The following is an 18,372-nucleotide window of genomic DNA, read 5'->3' as shown; positions in this document are numbered from 1 at the left end:
TTTTTTTTTTTTTTTTAATTCTGATGGTGTTCTCTAGAAAGTTGTTGACAAAGAAATGATTAAATAAAGTAATCTGGAGGAAGGTTGAAAGTCCATGAACCTTCCCCCATAGTTGCCAAATTTCCTATTTGATTATGTGCAGGCACACATATAAGACTCACCTGATTACACTTTATTCCAGGTACCTCACTCAGTGTGTATTAGAAATCGGGGATTAGTAGATACTTAGATGCGAAAAATGGCTAATAAAGCTTGTATTTAATTTTATTACAATCTTGTTGGTGGAATAAATTATATCAGAGAATTATGCTTTTCACATTGCTTTCCATTTCTTAGATAGGTGCAGGTGTGGTGCAGTACTGTAACATTAATATGGACATACTTGTATGTTTCTTTTTTTCCCAAATGGGTTCTAAAGACATCCATAGTTATCACCACAATCATCTTAACAACTACATAATGGTCCATGCATGTGAATTTTCACTACCATCCATTCACTTCTTGCCAATAGCAAAGGGTATCTTTGACACATGGGATGTTTTACAGGAACAATTAAAGTTATCAGCCCTTATCTCAGTTTCTTGGGCTGTACTTATTAGAGCCTATAGGCCAAAAAAAGTAGGTTCTGGTCTTGGTTTGTTGCAGCAACCTTCTAGAGGTCGACGAACCTTCCCATTTCTTCTCAAGACAAGTTGCCGCACTCGATCGATGCTTAGGTCTTTATGGTGCACACTGTCATTTTGTAAACACAGCACACTGCAAAGTTGCTAAATTAGAGTCACAAATACTATATGAGGGCATTGGAATTCAAATGAAAAGAATTGCCAGGCCAAGGTAACAAAAGATACAATGAAAAACTGTGCTAATGTTAGGTCTCAAGCATGCAATTCTTTCCGATAGTATTAAACAAAAGCAGTAAGCTTCATCTTTCACGGTACCATAGAGGCCACACAAACGTCCAAAGGAAGGAAAGAAGCAACTAATAGGTATGTGGGAGGGTTTGGAAGAGAGAAAGGGAAGGGGAGATGGTGTGATTATAATAAAATTTAAAACAAATACTTGTTAGAAAAGTACACGGAGACAGTAGAGCCTCCTGATCTCTTATGGTGGTTTGATTAAGAAAGGCCTCTCATTGTCCAAGGCATTTGAATACTTAGTTCAGTTGAGCATTAAGACACATGGCCTTGTTGGGGGAGGTAAACTTTGAGAGTTTAAAAGCTCAAGCCATTCTAGTCTGCTCTCTCTATCTACTGTGTGCATTATGAAGACGTGAATTCAGCTGCCTCCCGCCCACTGCCATTCTTCACTGCTATGGTATTAACAGGCTTTTATCTCTTTACAACCATAGGCCAAAATAAACTCTTCTACAAAAAATAATAGGCTTCAGGTTACTTTTATTAAATCCTGAAAATAATATGTTGCTTCCAAATTCATGGAAGCACAGTACATGCATTGTTTTATCAAGGCCACTATAGCGACCCAATTTATTAAAGAATGCATTCTGCACATAGAATTAACCACATAAAAATTTTACTGACTAAACTGACATGATTAACTAGAATACTGCTCACATTTCAGAGACAGTGGTTGTGAATAGAAGAGGAGGTTACAGTGTTTTAAGTCACCATCATTTAAAAGAAAGAAAATTTGCAAATGAAAACCTGGATGCTACCTCAGAACACTTAAGTAATACATTAACTGGTAAGATCATTAGAGAAAAGTATAAAAGAGTTTATTAAATACATTATAGCCTAACTGAACATAAAAATGAAAACCCATCTTTAAAAACACCCCTCACTTTCTAAATTCTATTATAGTAATTCTAACAAACAGCTGAATAATTTAGAAAGGGCCAACATCTTCAAAACTAGAAGATGCTGCTGTTTGTAATAGATGCTGAAAAAAAGTCTCGAGAACTCCAGAGTACCATAGTGGAACTTGCAGTGAGGTTTGAAAGTCACGATCCACCTGCTCCACTGAGTGAGCATCTCTCTGTTAGGGGACAGCTAGGAGATTCATACAAGCGCTTGGGCAGTTAGCTCTCCTTGTTTCCTACAGAAGAACCATCTGAGACAGGTTCTTCCCTCTGTGTGTGTGTTCTTTCAGTGTCTCGACCTGACCTTGCTCTGTCATTTCTCTCTTGTTTAAATCGCACTCTCGTTGTTCTCCTGCTCAGTGAAGTTCTGCAGAAGTTTCTTCTCTCCAGGGTGAATAAACGCCCCTTCCTTTCCAGCCTTCTTACTGGAGGGTGAGCTCACATCCTAACTTCTTCCCAACCAGGTGTATTCTGAGGAATCACTTCCTTGGGACACACTGAGGGAAGGCGGTTGTATTTTCTCCTACCTGAGCCTCTATGGGCATACTTCTGTTTATCCATGTGTATATACTGATGATCATGTCTCCTCTCTCTTGATAAAACCTTTCTTTTGACATCTATACTAGTTCCACTCATGTCTGGGCTGTTGATTCCCTTTTACCTCTGCCCACGTTTTTAGCCCCTTGGCCTCCTGAGTGTCTGGCATTATATAGAGTGATTTATGTTTCTCCCATGTTTTGCAATGAAGTAAGTGTTTCGGTGGGCTCACTGCTGGAAAGTATCTGACTCCAAAACAACTTATATGATTTAAACAAGTCAAGCTGGCACAAGAAATGATTAGCCATTCCTACCAGATGCTAGAGTGTAATGAGTTCACACCCTCTTCCCTCTTTAGTGTTTTGGAGACCATGAACTACAACATCTTGATTTATAAATAAAATTACTTCCTGCTATAAGCCAATACATTATACAACTAAGTAAAATATCATGGTATATTACACAGACAGGGAATCCTAAATGCAGATACCAGAAGTTCTGCAATAATAAAAATAAAAAAAAAATTGAATCACACTGTGAAGAAAGGACACTACAGTTGGGTAATTATCATACTATTTTGTAAACTGTGAACATGGCAGATAATGTGAACTCTTCAGAGAGTCTATGATGTGTGAAGAAAAGAAGTCAGAATTTTGTTTTGTTTATTTTAGATTAAAAACACAAATTGCTACTGATTATCAAAATAAAATGTTGTCAATAAACATAGTAGGAAGAAAGTACTCCATTATTCTGAAACTAATTTTAGTCTTGAAATATCACAAGTTATAAAGCCAAAGTAGACGAGACTTAATTGAATAGAAAGGCTATGATGTTTGGTGATTAATCTTAAAACTTTTAGCATAGACCATTATGTAAATAAATTGAAATTAAATAAATCAGAGGCACAAGAATTATGCTTCTTCTATGTTGCTTGTGACTTCAACTCTGTTAGGTATATTGCTTCTTATCTTTTTTCAGTTATTCATTTTTAAAACCACATTCAGCTCAAGAATGATACACGGCTCCTGAATCTCTCACAGCAGCTGTGCCCAGTAGATTATAGATGTTATATATAATGTTCAATAAGACCCTAGGAAATGAATCTCCCAATACATGAGCGCACAATCAATATGAAGGTGTAGGCTCAACAAGGAGGCTGGGGCATACAACCCTTTAGTTTTATCAATCTTTACAAATAAAATACCTCAAAGACAAAATGCCTACTGCTAATATCTTTACACATTAGAATTGTACAGATGTGGAAAGACAGAGGTGTCTGCTCTAAGCAGATTTTTGTTTTCCTTGTTTTCACCTTTTATTCGGATTTCAGTTGAGTCACTAAATGCCAAAAGTTTTATTATTTTTATTTTTTGTGTGTTCACTGTGGTGTATGCTTTGTACTCAAGAGGACTAGGCATTGAGCACTCGATCAAAGACTTCATCATCTAACTGGCATCTGGGACCACCCCCTGTGCGAATGACACACCACTCGTGGAAATAAGTCTGTAAGAACCTCATAAAGTGAACTTTATGTGACTAGATAATTCTTCCATGCACTATTTAATCCTCAGGAGGGATCATTTCTTCCTTTAAATTCTATTCATTTTTTAAAAATAGGACAAAGTGATATTAATGTACCCAGTGTACTCTTCCAGACAGGTAATAGGACGCCAGTGATGAAGAAATGCTCGTAATATTCTCCTCCCACATATAGGCCTGGATATTATGCATCCATCCAGAGCTGTGTCATCCCATCACAAGGGAACAACTTGTTCCTTGGCTCTTCTTTATTATGGCCAATGCTGCAGGGAATGATGACTAGAAAGATTTAGCACCTCCTCCCTCTCCTTCCTCTACCTTCCTGTGCCTTGTATGTGTCAAGCTAAACTCCTCTTAGGGTACCTGGGGTACATGAGCCACTCAGGAAACATAAATCAGTTTCTGGGGGGCCAGCTGGGACTCATGATTCCTTTCAGGGGGTTTTGAACAGTGTGAAACATGGAGAAATCAGCTTTTACTTATAGAATTTTACTGGAAGGACAACCTCTACTGTCATTGCAAACACAACTAAATAGGACTGTCACCTGCCAATGACTCTAAAACAAGATGAAGCCTTATTGACACACACACACACACACACACACACACACACACACACACACACACACACANATATATATATATATATATATATATATATATATATATCCCACAGTAGTGGTGACTCTCTGAATCAGAAGCAAAAGTCAGCCTCCCTCCAACATCTACTACAACATCTATCTCTACCCCAAAGTTATTAGTAGAGGCTCTTCAAAGCCAGCTAGCTTCTGAAAGTGAGACCATATTACATACAACAAGTATTATTTTTTCCAATACTTTCCCCAAAGAGTATAGGAGTGGAAGTTCTTGTTGTTATCAAGCACATACAAAATGTCAAAAAACAAAACAAAACAATTGTAACCATTTTGCCTTTGAGACTAACCTACGAAGGGAAGGAGAAAACCCATTTTCCTATTCTACCCTTATAGAGACAGGCACTTGAAGTCCTTTCCCAAGATGCAATGCTGGTGAAGGAGAAGGCAGAACTCACAGCCAAGCCACCCAGAACAGAACCCCAGCCCTTGTCTAATCACAATGAAATCCCCCAAAGCATGGTGTAATTTCATCCTCAGCATTTTTCTGTCTGCATCTCCACTGCCTGTGTATCCCAGGTGTCACTAGCCACCATCCCAGGAGCCAACAACCATTCTCCCCAGAGGAATTTACCCTGGGAGTTAGTGGTGTGTGTACCAGCTGCTATTTCCTTATTAAGCAGGGTCTACTGCCTGTCTGCAGAACCTACACATAATATTCTCTTTTGTGCCATTTCTCCCGCTTTCTGATCTTCCTCTTTTCTCTTTCCTCCTACCTTCTGTCATTACTGCACCAGGTCTCTTTCATTTCTTTACGATATTCTGATATTCTGGGTTTTTTTGTTTGTTTGTTTGTTTTTTGTTTTGTCAAGTGCAAATGCTCACACTTTTGAGGGCCCACCATGTTGAAAAACAAACAGGAGATAAAAATTCAGACTGATCTCTATGAGAAAATATTCATGCCATAGCACATTTGTCTAATACAACTCTTATGTCTAGACTACCTAAAGGATTCTTTAAACTTAACAAGTAAATGAAAAAAAAAAACTAGAAAATTATTCAAGTGCATATGCCACAAAGGAGATATCAAAAATGTTCAACAATGTATCAAAATGTAAACAATAACACTATTCATAATGAAAATCTAAACTAAACTACATTAAGATTCCTGTTCACAAGGCTGGAGAGATGGCTCAGGGGTTAAGAGTACTGACTGCTTTTCCAGAGATTCTGAGTTCAAATCCCAGCAAACCACATGCTGGCTCACAACCATTATGAAATGCAATGCCTTCTTAAGCTACAGTGTGAATAAAAAATTTAAAAACAAAAACAAAAGAAATCTTTAAAACCAAAAGATACCTGTTCATCAGCATAAACAGTGGCTGGAATAGAGAATTTTTATACATTGGTTGAAATTGTTAGAACAGATGAAGTCCTGGGTAAATGTATATTGCTGACAGGGGCAAGAGATTCAGAGCCTTCTCTGGTCCAAGTGGTTATGAATATCCAGTGAGCCTCCATTCCAGAACTGAAAGGAATTAGCCACATATCTATAATAGATTTGCTTCAAAATGTTTCATCAGAGCTGTAGTCACGACATCACCAAGCTAGAAGTAACTCCAATGCCTTTCAATCAGTAAAGATGTATATAAAACCACAGTAGTCCAGGCTACTTCATCTTTAACTTTATATGTTTTCAAGCTGCTAATCAAAGGTCAATCAATGTCCAGAGTACTTGAGAAATCCTACCCTACGTGGAACACTAGCAGATGGGTGGGTGCAAGCTTCTTGGTGTATCCAGTCTTAACAATCCTATTTTGTGCTCACAACAAAACACACATATACGCTCACACATACACACAGACACACACACACACATACACACACAGACACACACACACACACACACATGCACCCATACACTAGCCCTTACTAAAGGCTAATTGGGTTCTGATCAACTTATTGAGAGTAACATGAATCTCCCCCATCCCTTCTTTGATACCACGATATCATGATTCCATGATTGGAAGGAATCTAATGTTCTAAGGGCAGCAAAGAAACATTTCTAATTTCTAACTTCTGGAATTTATATTCCTTAATTTCCTGACACCTGGTATTTAATTCAAAACTTATTTTTGTTTCCTTAGGTCATAACAGTCCCTTCAATAACACTCTTGTCTCTGTTTTCTGTTCACTGGCTATTCTTCATGGCTTCTCTTGGCTGTCATTTGGAACAAAAAGTCATCTTTGTCTCTTTGTAAAATACACATTTATTTTTTTTATCATATTGCACTGGAACTTAAGTCTCTGGTTCTTCATTGAGAGAAAAACAAATTTTGAAACAACCAAAGTTCTAGGATGCTGGCATCTTAAATCCTTAAGTTTCTTGCCACTTGGGGACTCTGTTTGTTTTGAGCAACACATTCAAATTTAATTAAATATGTTTAGCTCTTACCTAAGATTTTTAATTATACACATTATCAAACTATACAGAGATGATATTAAGTACACTTCAGCATTTTCTTTTAAAAGTACATGACCTTGAAATGAGAAATCAAGTTATCCACCAAACGTCTCAGATACCAACATTAATTTAGTATATCAGGAACTTAAATTAGTCTAGTGAAACTTAATTAGAAAGCCTTCCTCCTCAAGTGTGGAGGAAGCAAGGCAATTATTCTAAGATGCACCTTGTGTACAGAAAAGAGTTCATTAGGGCTATGACTGTTGAATTTTAAAAGGTCATTTTGAAAGAGGGATCCTGAGCTGTCTTTTAGGGACTCCCTTCTGTAGGTTTAATTTCTCCCCACTCCTTATATGGCAGGTATGGATTTTTATGCCCAAACCATTCATACAGACACTGTGGTTTCTGTGTCCCACCCACTTTTCTCCTGGAAGTCTGCACTGGTACCTCCTAGGCTCCTAGGAAGAAGAGAGGGTGACTTCTCACAGTGGAAAATCTGGATACTGAGTTCTATGCAGGATTCCTGGGGAAAACCTCACTAGTGATCCGTTATAACTCATGGATGGAGCAGTTCCAATTCTATTTTGGGAGGGGACTTTTGGATGGTTGAGTCTGACCAGGTGTCCATGTGGCCTTCTCTTGGCTGAATTTTCTTTAAAATTGATCATTGAAATAAACCATAATCATAAGAATAACTAATGTTAAAAACAGAATAACAAATGTGTTCTGGGTGATCTCCAAGACAATCAACTAGAATTGATCTTGGGACTGTCTGACGTCCTGGTGTCTGAATCCCCCTTCTCTACATCAGTGGACACCAGAGAAGCTGATTCAAATCAAGTTCAGAGCTACAGTCCTTTTACAAAGAATTCTCATATTAGGCTGCCGTACTCAATTCCTGCCTGTAATACTATGAAACTGCTCGATATTTATTTACACAGTTTTCCTTATGTATAATTGATCAAGAAGAATATAATAATGCATATTTCCTTTTTCCACTCTAAGAAAGTGAGAATTTATGATCTTCTTATTTAGCAGCAATTGATTTTACTTTCTTTTTTAAACATCACTGGGTTTGTGGAATGGTAAGGAACAGTTTAAGAAGCTAAACTCAATACTTTCAGAGTTGAATTACTAGACAAATTTCTTTTGAGCACATGCCTTTTTTCTTTTGTAAATCTGGAAAGTACCATCCCTAGGAATGTCTTTCACCCTGCAGAGGATGAACAAGAGGCCTTTCTGTAGCACGAGTGATTTTTCTGGCATCTCGTAGGAAATACTTGGGAGTCTGTGTACCTATGAGCTTCTAGTTTTCACTTTCTTTTTCATCCAAACTTCTTTAAGATGCAGCTAACCAGGTGAGAAAACAGTAGATATGTCCACTAGCCTCATTTCACTGTTTCATGGGCCAATGTTACCATTAAAGAGAAAATTATCCATTGCCAAACAGATTAAAAAAAAAACAAAAACATAAGAAGTACTCACTCTACCAAAGTAGGAAGGTACACGGCGCCAGACAGACTTTTGCTGACTCTATTCTAACTACTGAGGCTAAATGAAACTGATTTATTAATATCAATACTGATAAGTGCTAAAATAGCATTCAGGTAATAGCTTAGAGTGTCAGAGGCCAAATTACTAGGCTCATGAATATAATCGCATATCTTCATTTATCCTAATTACAGTGTAGTATAGTCTTAATTCCAGATTCATTTTGTCTCAATGAATTATTACCTACAGTGTCTGCCTGTGTCTGCCTACGTGATAATTAATCCATTAGTTATCACTTGCTAAGAACTGTAAAAACCACTTATGGCCAGTCAATGTTTTTCGGGTACAATTTCCTTTTCCTGGAATCGTCTAAGCAGTCACCCAGTACTTTTCAACATTCTCTTGGAAAATGGTTCAGCTAAAATGTCTCATCCCACACAGAGACAGATGTTACCAGAAGAAACCGTTTCATTCTTCTTTTGTTTCTGATTCAAAACTCATTGTCCTTCTCAAATCAAACAATGTGTGCCCCAAGCAAACCCTAAAGTAACCTACATAACAATCGCCATCAACAATGTGTACCGTGGAACAATGTGTACCGTCACCAAAGGCACTCACCCACTTGAGTCTGCAGATGTGACTGCGATCAGAGGCAGGATTTTCAAGGGGAGGCTAGTTGGCCGAGGGATGTTCTCTGATTCGCTTCGCAAGTCTGCTTGTTCCAACTGTCTGAAGGCGAGAGGTGGAAGCTGAATGCTGCGGGAAGAAAGTCGCCGTACGAGATAGGGCTCCATTCCACGAAAAGGGTCCTCTTCTTCATTACAGGAGTGGAGTGTTTCCTCAGAGGCCTAAGGTAAAGTTAAACAAAGTCCACAGAATTAATAGGAGTCCTAGTATGTGCCATTATATAGTGACATATGTCCTTGGGGGAGGGGGGCAGGTTATATTTATACTTTTCTGTTCTTAAACAATTAAAATATCTTTCCCTTTTTCTGATTTCTATCTTTAAATTATTTAAATTTTATCTTTACTTTCTTTTTGAATAATTTCAAATCATTTTTGTTTTGTTTATTTATTTGTTTATTTATTGCCTTGTTTCTACTCGTTCTCCCAGTGCTGGGATCAAACCCAGGACCTCACTTGTGCTTGGCAAATGCTTTGCCAGTGAATTACATCTATAACCTTTAATGTTCTGGTGTTTTGTTTTGTTTTGTTTTGTTTTGTTTTGTTTTGTTTTGTTTTGTTTTGCTTTCAATTTTGAGATAGGGTCTGTCTGACTTAGGATATCCACATATTCAATAGTACTTAATGTCTCTTCTGTCAGAGTCCTTGGAGTAACTGAGATTCCAGACATGTGCCACCATATCTGGGGACCCCCCCCCCACGTTTTTGTTTGAGATGGGGTTTCAAATAGTCTATGTTGACCTCAAACTTGCTAATTACACGAGGACTGAGCTTCTGACCTGCCTGCCTTTAATTTTCCAGTTCTAAAATTTTGGTTGAGTCTTGAATACTGGGATTGAATCTTTATACATGCTAGGTAAGGATTCCACCCACTGAGCTATATCATCAGTCATATATGTGTTTGCATGCACGAGTGTGCATGTATCAAGCCCAATATCTTTGTGCTTTGTGTCTCAGCTATGTTACTAGCTCGAATGGAAGGAACTGAGCCCAGATTTAGCCATAACACAGGCTTACCAGGAGACATGAGTTCTTAGCTGCCAACTAATGTCCAACAACACAGGTAAAGTCAGAGGTGTAAAGCCAAAACCCAGTGAGCTTCTCTATCAAATATAGTATGTTTTTGTTTGTTTGTTTGTTTTTACCCAAACTTATGATTAGCAACCAAAGAAGCTACAGAAAAAGTATAGTACTGTGGCCAGCTTAAAATAAATCAACACCACTCAATACCTCAGAAGAAGGCCGCTTATTTTGAAGGCTATGGAATCAAATTGTAAGGGTTGTCCATCACAACTAACATGCAAATCTCAATGCAAAAACACAATAAATATGAAAACAATGAAACACCAAACAAACAAAAGTATGCCATGGTTGTCTTTAGGGAACAGATCCTAAAGACATCAAGGTGGAAGAAATTCCAGAAATAAACTCAAAAGAGTGATTTTTTTTAAAAGAATGTTCCTGTCTAAAAGAAATGCAGGGACAAAAATGGAGGAGAGACTGAAGAAATGGCTGACCACTGACAGGCACAACTTGGGATCCATCCTATGCGCAGGCACCAAATTCGAATGCGATTACTGATGCTCCTGTGCTTGCAGACAGGAGCCTAGCATGGCTGTCCTCCAAGAGGACCAGCAGCTGAGACAGATGCAGATACTTAGAGCCAGCCACTGGACTGAGGTCAGGGAGCCTATGGAAGAGTTAGGGGAAGAACTGAAGGTGCTGAAGGGAATAACAACCCCATAGGAAGACCAACAGAGTCAACTAACCTGGACCCCTGGGAGCTCCCAGAGACTAAGTCACCAGTCATGTAATGAGCACACATGAGCTGGTTTGCAGCCCCTGGCACATGCGTAGCACAAGACTGCCTTTTCTGACCTCAGTGGGAGAGGATGCTGCTAATCCTGTAGAGACTTGATGTGCCAGAGAAGGGAGATGCCTTGGGGTAAAAGGAAGCATCCTCTCAGAGGCGAAGGCGGGGGGGGGGGGGGGAATAAGATGAAGAACTCTGAGAGGGGTGCAGGGAGGAGGGGCAACATTTGGGATGCAAATAAATAAAATAATTCATTAAAAAACAAACAAAAAAAGTGACCAAAAATGTTTGTCTCTTTGGTTCTATGGTTACAACTTTACCAGCTAATATCCACATATAAGCAATACATACCACATTTCCATATTTGTCTTTCTAGATCTGGGTTACTTCCTTCATGATGCCCCCCACCCCCACCCCATGTTCCATTCATTTACTTGCAAATTCCATGATGTCATTTTTAACAGTTGAGCAATATTCTATCTTTGAAAACTGACTACCTTTCTTTGTTCATCTGTTGAGGTTGAGGGACAGCTAAGGTTTTTCCAATGTCTGCATATTATGAGTAGAGAAGCAGTGAATGTGCTCAATAAGCAAGTGTCTCCGTTTTGATTTGCATTCCCCTGATGACTAAAGATAGTGAACATTTTAAGTGTCTCTCAGCCATTTGAGTTTCCTCTCCTGAAAATTCTCTGGTCAGGTCTGGTTCCCCATTTTAATTTGGTTATTTGTTTCCTTGATATCTAGTTTCTTGAGTACTTTATATACTGTGGTCATTAACTATCTATCAGGTGTATGGCTGGTAACAGGTTTTTCCATCCTATAGGCTGCTACCTTGTCGGCACGATGGAGTCCTTTGTTGTGCAGAAGCTTCTTCGCTTCATGGGTCCTATTTATCAATTATTGATCTTAGTGCTTTGCTATTTTGTTGTTTGTTGTTGTTGTTTGTTGTTGTTTGTTGTTGTTTGTTGTTGTTGTTTGTTGTTGTTGTTGTTGTTCAGAAAGTCTTTTCCTGTGACAAGGATTTGAAGACCATTCCCCCTTTCTATCAGGTTCAGTCTATACAATTTTATGTTGAGGTCTCTAATCCACTTTGAATTTTATTCAAGTGATAAGTCTAGATCTATTTGGATTCTTATACATGCAACCATCCAATTTGACCAGAACCATTTTTTGAAGATGCTGTCTTTTTTCAGGGTAAAGTTCTGGCTTCTTTATAAAAACCAGTTGTCCATATGTGTGTGGACATACATCTGGGTCTTCAATGCAATCCCACTGATCAAGATGTCTGCTTCTGTGCCAAAACTATGCTATTTTAATTACCATAGTTCTGTAGTGCAGTTTCAGGTTTAGGATGGTAGTAATTCCAGAAATTGATTTATTGTTCAGAATTGTTTTAGTTAATCTGTTTTTCTGTTTGTTTGTTTGTTTGTTTGTTTGTTTGTTTTTATATGAGACTGAGAATTGTCCGTTCGAGGTCTGTGAAGAACTGTGTTGGCACTTTTGATGGAGACTGTCTTGAATCTGTAGGTGGCTTTTAGTGGTATATCCATTTTTAGTATATTAATCATATGGATCCATGAGCATAGATCTTTCCATCCTCTGATTTCCTCTTCAACTGCTTTATTGAAAAGAAGTTTTAAATCATATAAGCCTTTTGTTTGGAGATACCCCAAGATATTTTATATTATTTGAGGCTATGGGAAAGATGCTGTTTCCCCGAGTTTGTTCTCAGTCCTTTTGTGATTTGTGTACAGAAGGGCTATTTCTATATAAATGAGGAGGCTGACACTGAGTTTCCAAGCCCTCTCTCACCACCTTCTGTGTGACAGATAATAAATAGCATGTGGCACCATGGCAAGTTCATGACTCTTATCTTTTATTTCCTGGGTAGGACTCCATCTATAACACACATTTTCAGGTTTCTTGGAACATGTCAAAAGAAGACGTTGTGAGGAGAAATTTAAAAGTTATAAAGGAAAATCTGAGTGCCTAACAAGAATTTAAACTACACCGAGATTTTACAAATTTGGCCTATGCTATCTACATGTGAAGGCAAAGAAGATCTACACTAAAATAAAAAAAACTGAATATTTTGATTGTAGTTGAGGGAAAATATACCATGAGGAATATAATGAGTTCTCAGGAGCTGAAAAGTCTGCCCTAGTAATATTTATTATATGTTCAAAATCATGAAGTAGTCCAATGCTGCATTGTGCTTCAATGGAGAAGTGAGCTTTGGAATCCTTGCATTCCCACACATACTTGTGCTCCTTGAAAGTAGTTTAACCTTTTTCTACAGAAACAACTGATTTACCAAATAGTCTAATGGCCTAAAAGAATCAAATGAGACCATACATGTGGGGATACTCAGAGCTGACTGCCTGCATGGCTTAAGCAATCACAAATGGCAATTTCCTTTCTTTTGAGTGTTATAAGTGAAGACTCACCTAGGGAGCTAGCATCTTTCCAGAAAGTTAGCATTTTTGTTGTAAATTTAGATCACAGCAACTCCAGAGCATCTAGAACAAGTTTTAGAATTTTTGTTTAATTCTTTATCATATTAAGATATTTAAACACATTTAACTGATTTTTGTTTGTTTTGTTTGTTTGTTTGTTTGTTTTTCAAGACAGGGTTTCTCTGTATAGCCCTGGCTATCCTGGAACTCACTTTGTAGACCAGGATAGCCTTGTACTCAGAAATCTGCCTGCCTCTGCCTCCTGAGTGCTGGGAAATAAAGGCATGCGCCACTATGCCTGGCTTCTTAACTGATTTTTTTAATCAAAAAAAAAAAAAACTGAGATAATTCCTTCTGAGTCTGAGCTAATAGTACTTACATCTCAGGATCTTGTCCTGTCCCAGATATGAAGCTTGTAGGGCACAAACATCTAACACTCAAAATAATTGCAGCTGTCATCGTTAGAAGCCAAGAAAATCCCCTATATAATTTTCATAGCATTATGTTGCCTTCAGTGCTTGTTTTCCTTGTTGATTTCCAAATAAAAAATTTATTTCTTCCTGATAGCTGTCTTGAAAGTGGGAGTGCATTGTCTTACTTTAGTGACAAATGGAATCCAAAATATAACACAGAGGCCAAAACTAAAATAAAGGGTTCATTTATTACAAATCCTACATATAAAGCTTTGGATTTTATAAGTCTTTTCTTTGAGGTATATAATATTATTAAAAAACAATGTTATCAACAATAATGTCCAACTAATATTTACTGAGTATTTATCAAGTGGTGCTATGTTTCACATAAGCTTCCTTGAATTTGCACAAAAATCCCAAGATAACACTCCTTTTCTCACTTTATGCATAAATATTAGATATATACACATGCCCACATATACCCACATATATATATACATATATATACACACATATATATATACATACATACACACATATGCACACATACATATATACATACATAGGTACACATATATATGTATACATATGTATACAGTATATGACAAGTGTGTATATATATGTATGTATGTACATTATAGTATATATTTATACTTATATCCATAAATTATATTTTGTATACACATACTGTGCTTACACAGTATATGAGAGTGTATATATATATATATATTTATATATGTGTGTGTATGTATATATGTATATGACATATATACATGTATTTGTACTTGAATTTATAAAGTATATTTATATACACACTGTCATATATTGTCCAAACAACTCTATGACAAAGTAAAGTCAAAACTGCCTTGCCTTTCTTGGATATTATAACTATGGGATTTCAAATTTCATATACAGAGAAATACTATGTTCTCAAAAAACTAGAATGGCTGATCATGCTAAAATTCAAAATCCAACCCCAAAGCTCTTTTAATTAAATATGAGACTAAACACTACTATGCAACACTACCTTAATAGGCACAGTTACTGATATTTTGTATATTGCTAGAAAAGAACACTGAATGACCACAGCTTCATAAACCTCACACTCATTTTAAAAAGTAAACTAAGCTAAGAACAGGTCTACATAAACCATTGGAATTAATGACAGCTTATGGTTAAATCAGGAGATAGAAATTCTTTTTTTTTTTCTTTTTTCTTTTTGGGTTTTTTGAGACAGGGTTTCTCTGTATAGCCCTGTATGTACTGGAACTCACTCTGTAGACCAGGCTGGCCTCAAACTTGGGAATCCACCTGCCTTTGCCTCCCAAGTGTTGGGATTAAAGGCATGCGCCACCACTGCCTAACGAGATAGAAGTTTTTAAGTCCCACTGAGACACTAATGATAAGTGGCAACCAACAGATTGGGAAAAGATCTTTACCAATCCTACATCCGACAGAGGGCTAATATTTAATATATATGAAGAACTCAAGAAGTTAGACTCCAGAGAACCAAATAACCCTATTAAAAAATGGGGCACAGAACTAAACAAAGAATTCTCAACTGAGGAATATCGAATGGCTGAGAAACATCTAAAGAAATTGTCAACATCCTTAGTCATCAGAGGAATGCAAATCAAGACAACCCTGAGATTCTACCTCACACCTGTCAGAATGACTAAGATCAACTCAGGTGACAGCAGATGCTGGTGACATTGTGGAGAAAGAGGAACACTCTTCCATTGCTGGTGGGATTGCAAGCTTGTACAACCACTCTGGAAATCAGTTTGGCAACTCCTCAGAAAATTAGACATAGTACTACCAGAGGACCCAGCAACACCACTCCTGGGCACATACCCAGAAAATACGTGTAATAAGAACAAATGCTCCACTATGTCCATAGCAGCCTAATTTATAATAGCCAGGAGCTGGAAAGAACCCAGATGTCCCTCAACAGAGGAATGGATACAGAAAATGTGATACATTTACACAATGGAGTACTACTCAGCTCTTACAAACAATGAATTTATGAAACTTTTAGGCAATGGATGGATCTGGAGGATATCATCCTGAGTGAGGTAACCCAATCACATAAGAACACACATGATATGCACTCACTGAGAAGTGGATATTAGCCAAGAAGCTTGATACCCAAGATACAATTCACAAACCACGTGAAGCTCACGAAGAAGGAAGACCAAAGTGTGGACACAAAGTGTGGACACAAAGTGTGGACACTTATATAAGGTCCCCCCTTATAAGGGGGAACAGAATACCCATAGGAAGAGATAGAGAGACAAAGTGTGGCTCAGAGACTGAAGGAAACGCCATCCAGAAGCTGATCCATTTCATATACAGTCACCAAATCCAGACACTATTTTGGATACCAACAAGTACTTGATGACAAGAGCCTGATATAGCTGTCTCCTGAGAGGCTCTACCAGTGCCTGTCAAATGGTATATGCTCTCAGCCTGCCATTGGACTGAGCACAGGGTCCCCATTAGAGGAACTAGAGAAACGACCCAAGGAGATGACGGGGTTTGCAGTCCCATAGGAAGAAAAACGATATGAACCAACTTGTATCCCCAGAGCTCCCAGAGACTAAACCAGCAACCAAAAAGTATACATGGAAGTATACATAAGCTCCAGCCGCATATGTAGCAGAGGATGGCCTGTCACTCATCAGTGGGAGGAGAGGCCCTTGGTCCTGTGAAGCCTCGATGCCCCAGTGTAGGGGAATGCCTGTCAGTTTAAAGCTATCTATATAGATTTTATTTTTATACTAAAAAAACCCCAAAGAAGTTGATGTTGATGTTAACATCTTATTTCTTAAAACACTGTATAGCATGAGGCCTTTTCACACAACAGAACAATATTTTTCAATTATGCTTTGAAAGTAAAAATAATAAGAGTTTATCAACCACAAGGTGGAACACTCAATTACCTTATTTTGGAAAGGAATAGAAATCTAACTACTAGAGTCATCTGAATATTATTGTCCCCCAAACGACACTTTGTTAGTAGTGGGAAGATAATATTTCCAGTGTTTCTAAGCCATCACTTCTCCAGAGTTCCTCTGTGAGAATGAATCCCAGAGGGTATATGCAACTATCAAGGACCTCTTCCACGTTTGCTCAGTCACTGTCTTCATGACGAGAGCCCGTGAATAAAAGTAATTAATAGTCTAGACTCATATGTGCACTTACATTGGAGAAACAATGTCTTAACAGCTTAGAATAGTCTAATAGGATAATTTGGCACAGATCCAGCTACAAAGACATTTATCACAGCTCATTCATAGTAACGAATACTGAGTGTATTGTAATTGCTTCTCTGAAGAGCTGGCTTAACAAATGTTGGTATATCAAGTGATAGAATACTGGGGGGGGTATTAAAACACTGCAGAAGAATTTATGAATATAGGATTATTGTATAATGCTGAGTGAGAAGAGAGCATAGAGTGAACTCCATGTTCATAAAATAATCACATCCAAAAATTAAGCATTCATATAGTCATAGTAAATTCTGGAAGGGTATATCCAAACTCCTTGGGAGTTATTATTGGTAATGCCCTTGTTTTTTTTTTATCTTTCTTAATTATTAGCTTTTAAAAACAATAACATTTCACTTCTAAACAATAAAAGTCAAAATAAAATGAAACATTCACTTTTTAAAATTATTTATTTCTGAGCTAATATAGTTGCATAATTTTTTTTCCTTTTCTTTCCTCTCTGGAAAGCTTCTCACAAATACTGCTTGCTCTCTTTCAGAATCTTTCCCTCTTTATTTCATTAGTCGTCATTACACAAACAGACACATATACGTATATGTGTATGATACACAATATATATGTAATATGTAATTATGTGTATGTATATGTATGTGTGTATGCACACATGCATATATATACACATACATACATATAATTACATATTACATGTTACAAATTCCTTTGTTGCCTAGAGTTATTTCCATAGGGTTGAAGCCACCTACACTTTCCCTGTCCACATTAATGTGACCATTATTGTTATCTTTGGTCACTGGTATTCATGTTGGTGAGACAACATTCACTGTTAATGGTACTTAGAAATACCTCAGAATTAGCTTCAGGACACTTACAATTAAAAGACAGAAAACTGGGAAGCATTTGAGAGAATTTAACATGAATCTCTTAGATGACAATAAACTAAAATTCTCTATGGTAATTAACTAACATCCATTGAATAGTTAGCAGACAAGTAATTTTAATACAACTCTCTTTACTGTGAGAATAAGCACATTTCAAGAAGTTATACTTGAAAGAATTCTGTAATAATTGCTGCTTAGTATGGGTTAGCATTAAATGTATTATTACTCACTATTACTTCCAGTTTTGCATGCTTTCATTTTCAATTTGTTTGTTGTTCTCTTTTCTTTAAGAGTATGTAACAAACCTTTGTTCCATCCAATAGCTGACTGTGAGCATCCATTTCTGTGTTTGCTAGGCCCCGGCATAGTCTCACAAGAGACAGCTATATCTGGGTCCTTTCAGCAAAATCTTGCTAGTGTATACATGGTGTCAGTGTTTG

At 37.4% G+C, this 18,372-nt stretch overlaps 1 protein-coding gene across 2 annotated transcripts in view; it reads right to left on the bottom strand.

Moving 5' to 3' along the window:
* Positions 1–18,372, bottom strand: part of Pde4d (phosphodiesterase 4D) — a 1,431,689-nt gene that overhangs the window by 873,035 nt on the left and 540,282 nt on the right. For both annotated transcript variants that reach the window (XM_029468212.1, XM_021180268.2), the window contains one exon: positions 9,059–9,288. In XM_029468212.1, the coding sequence (XP_029324072.1) occupies positions 9,059–9,288 (230 nt within the window). The remainder of the gene's footprint in view (positions 1–9,058; positions 9,289–18,372) is intronic.

The sequence above is a fragment of the Mus caroli genome, chromosome 13, assembly GCF_900094665.2.
Source record: "Mus caroli chromosome 13, CAROLI_EIJ_v1.1, whole genome shotgun sequence".
Lineage (NCBI taxonomy): Eukaryota > Metazoa > Chordata > Mammalia > Rodentia > Muridae > Mus > Mus caroli.
Note: the sequence above shows the minus strand (reverse complement) of the source record. Positions and strands in the feature narration are given on the sequence as shown.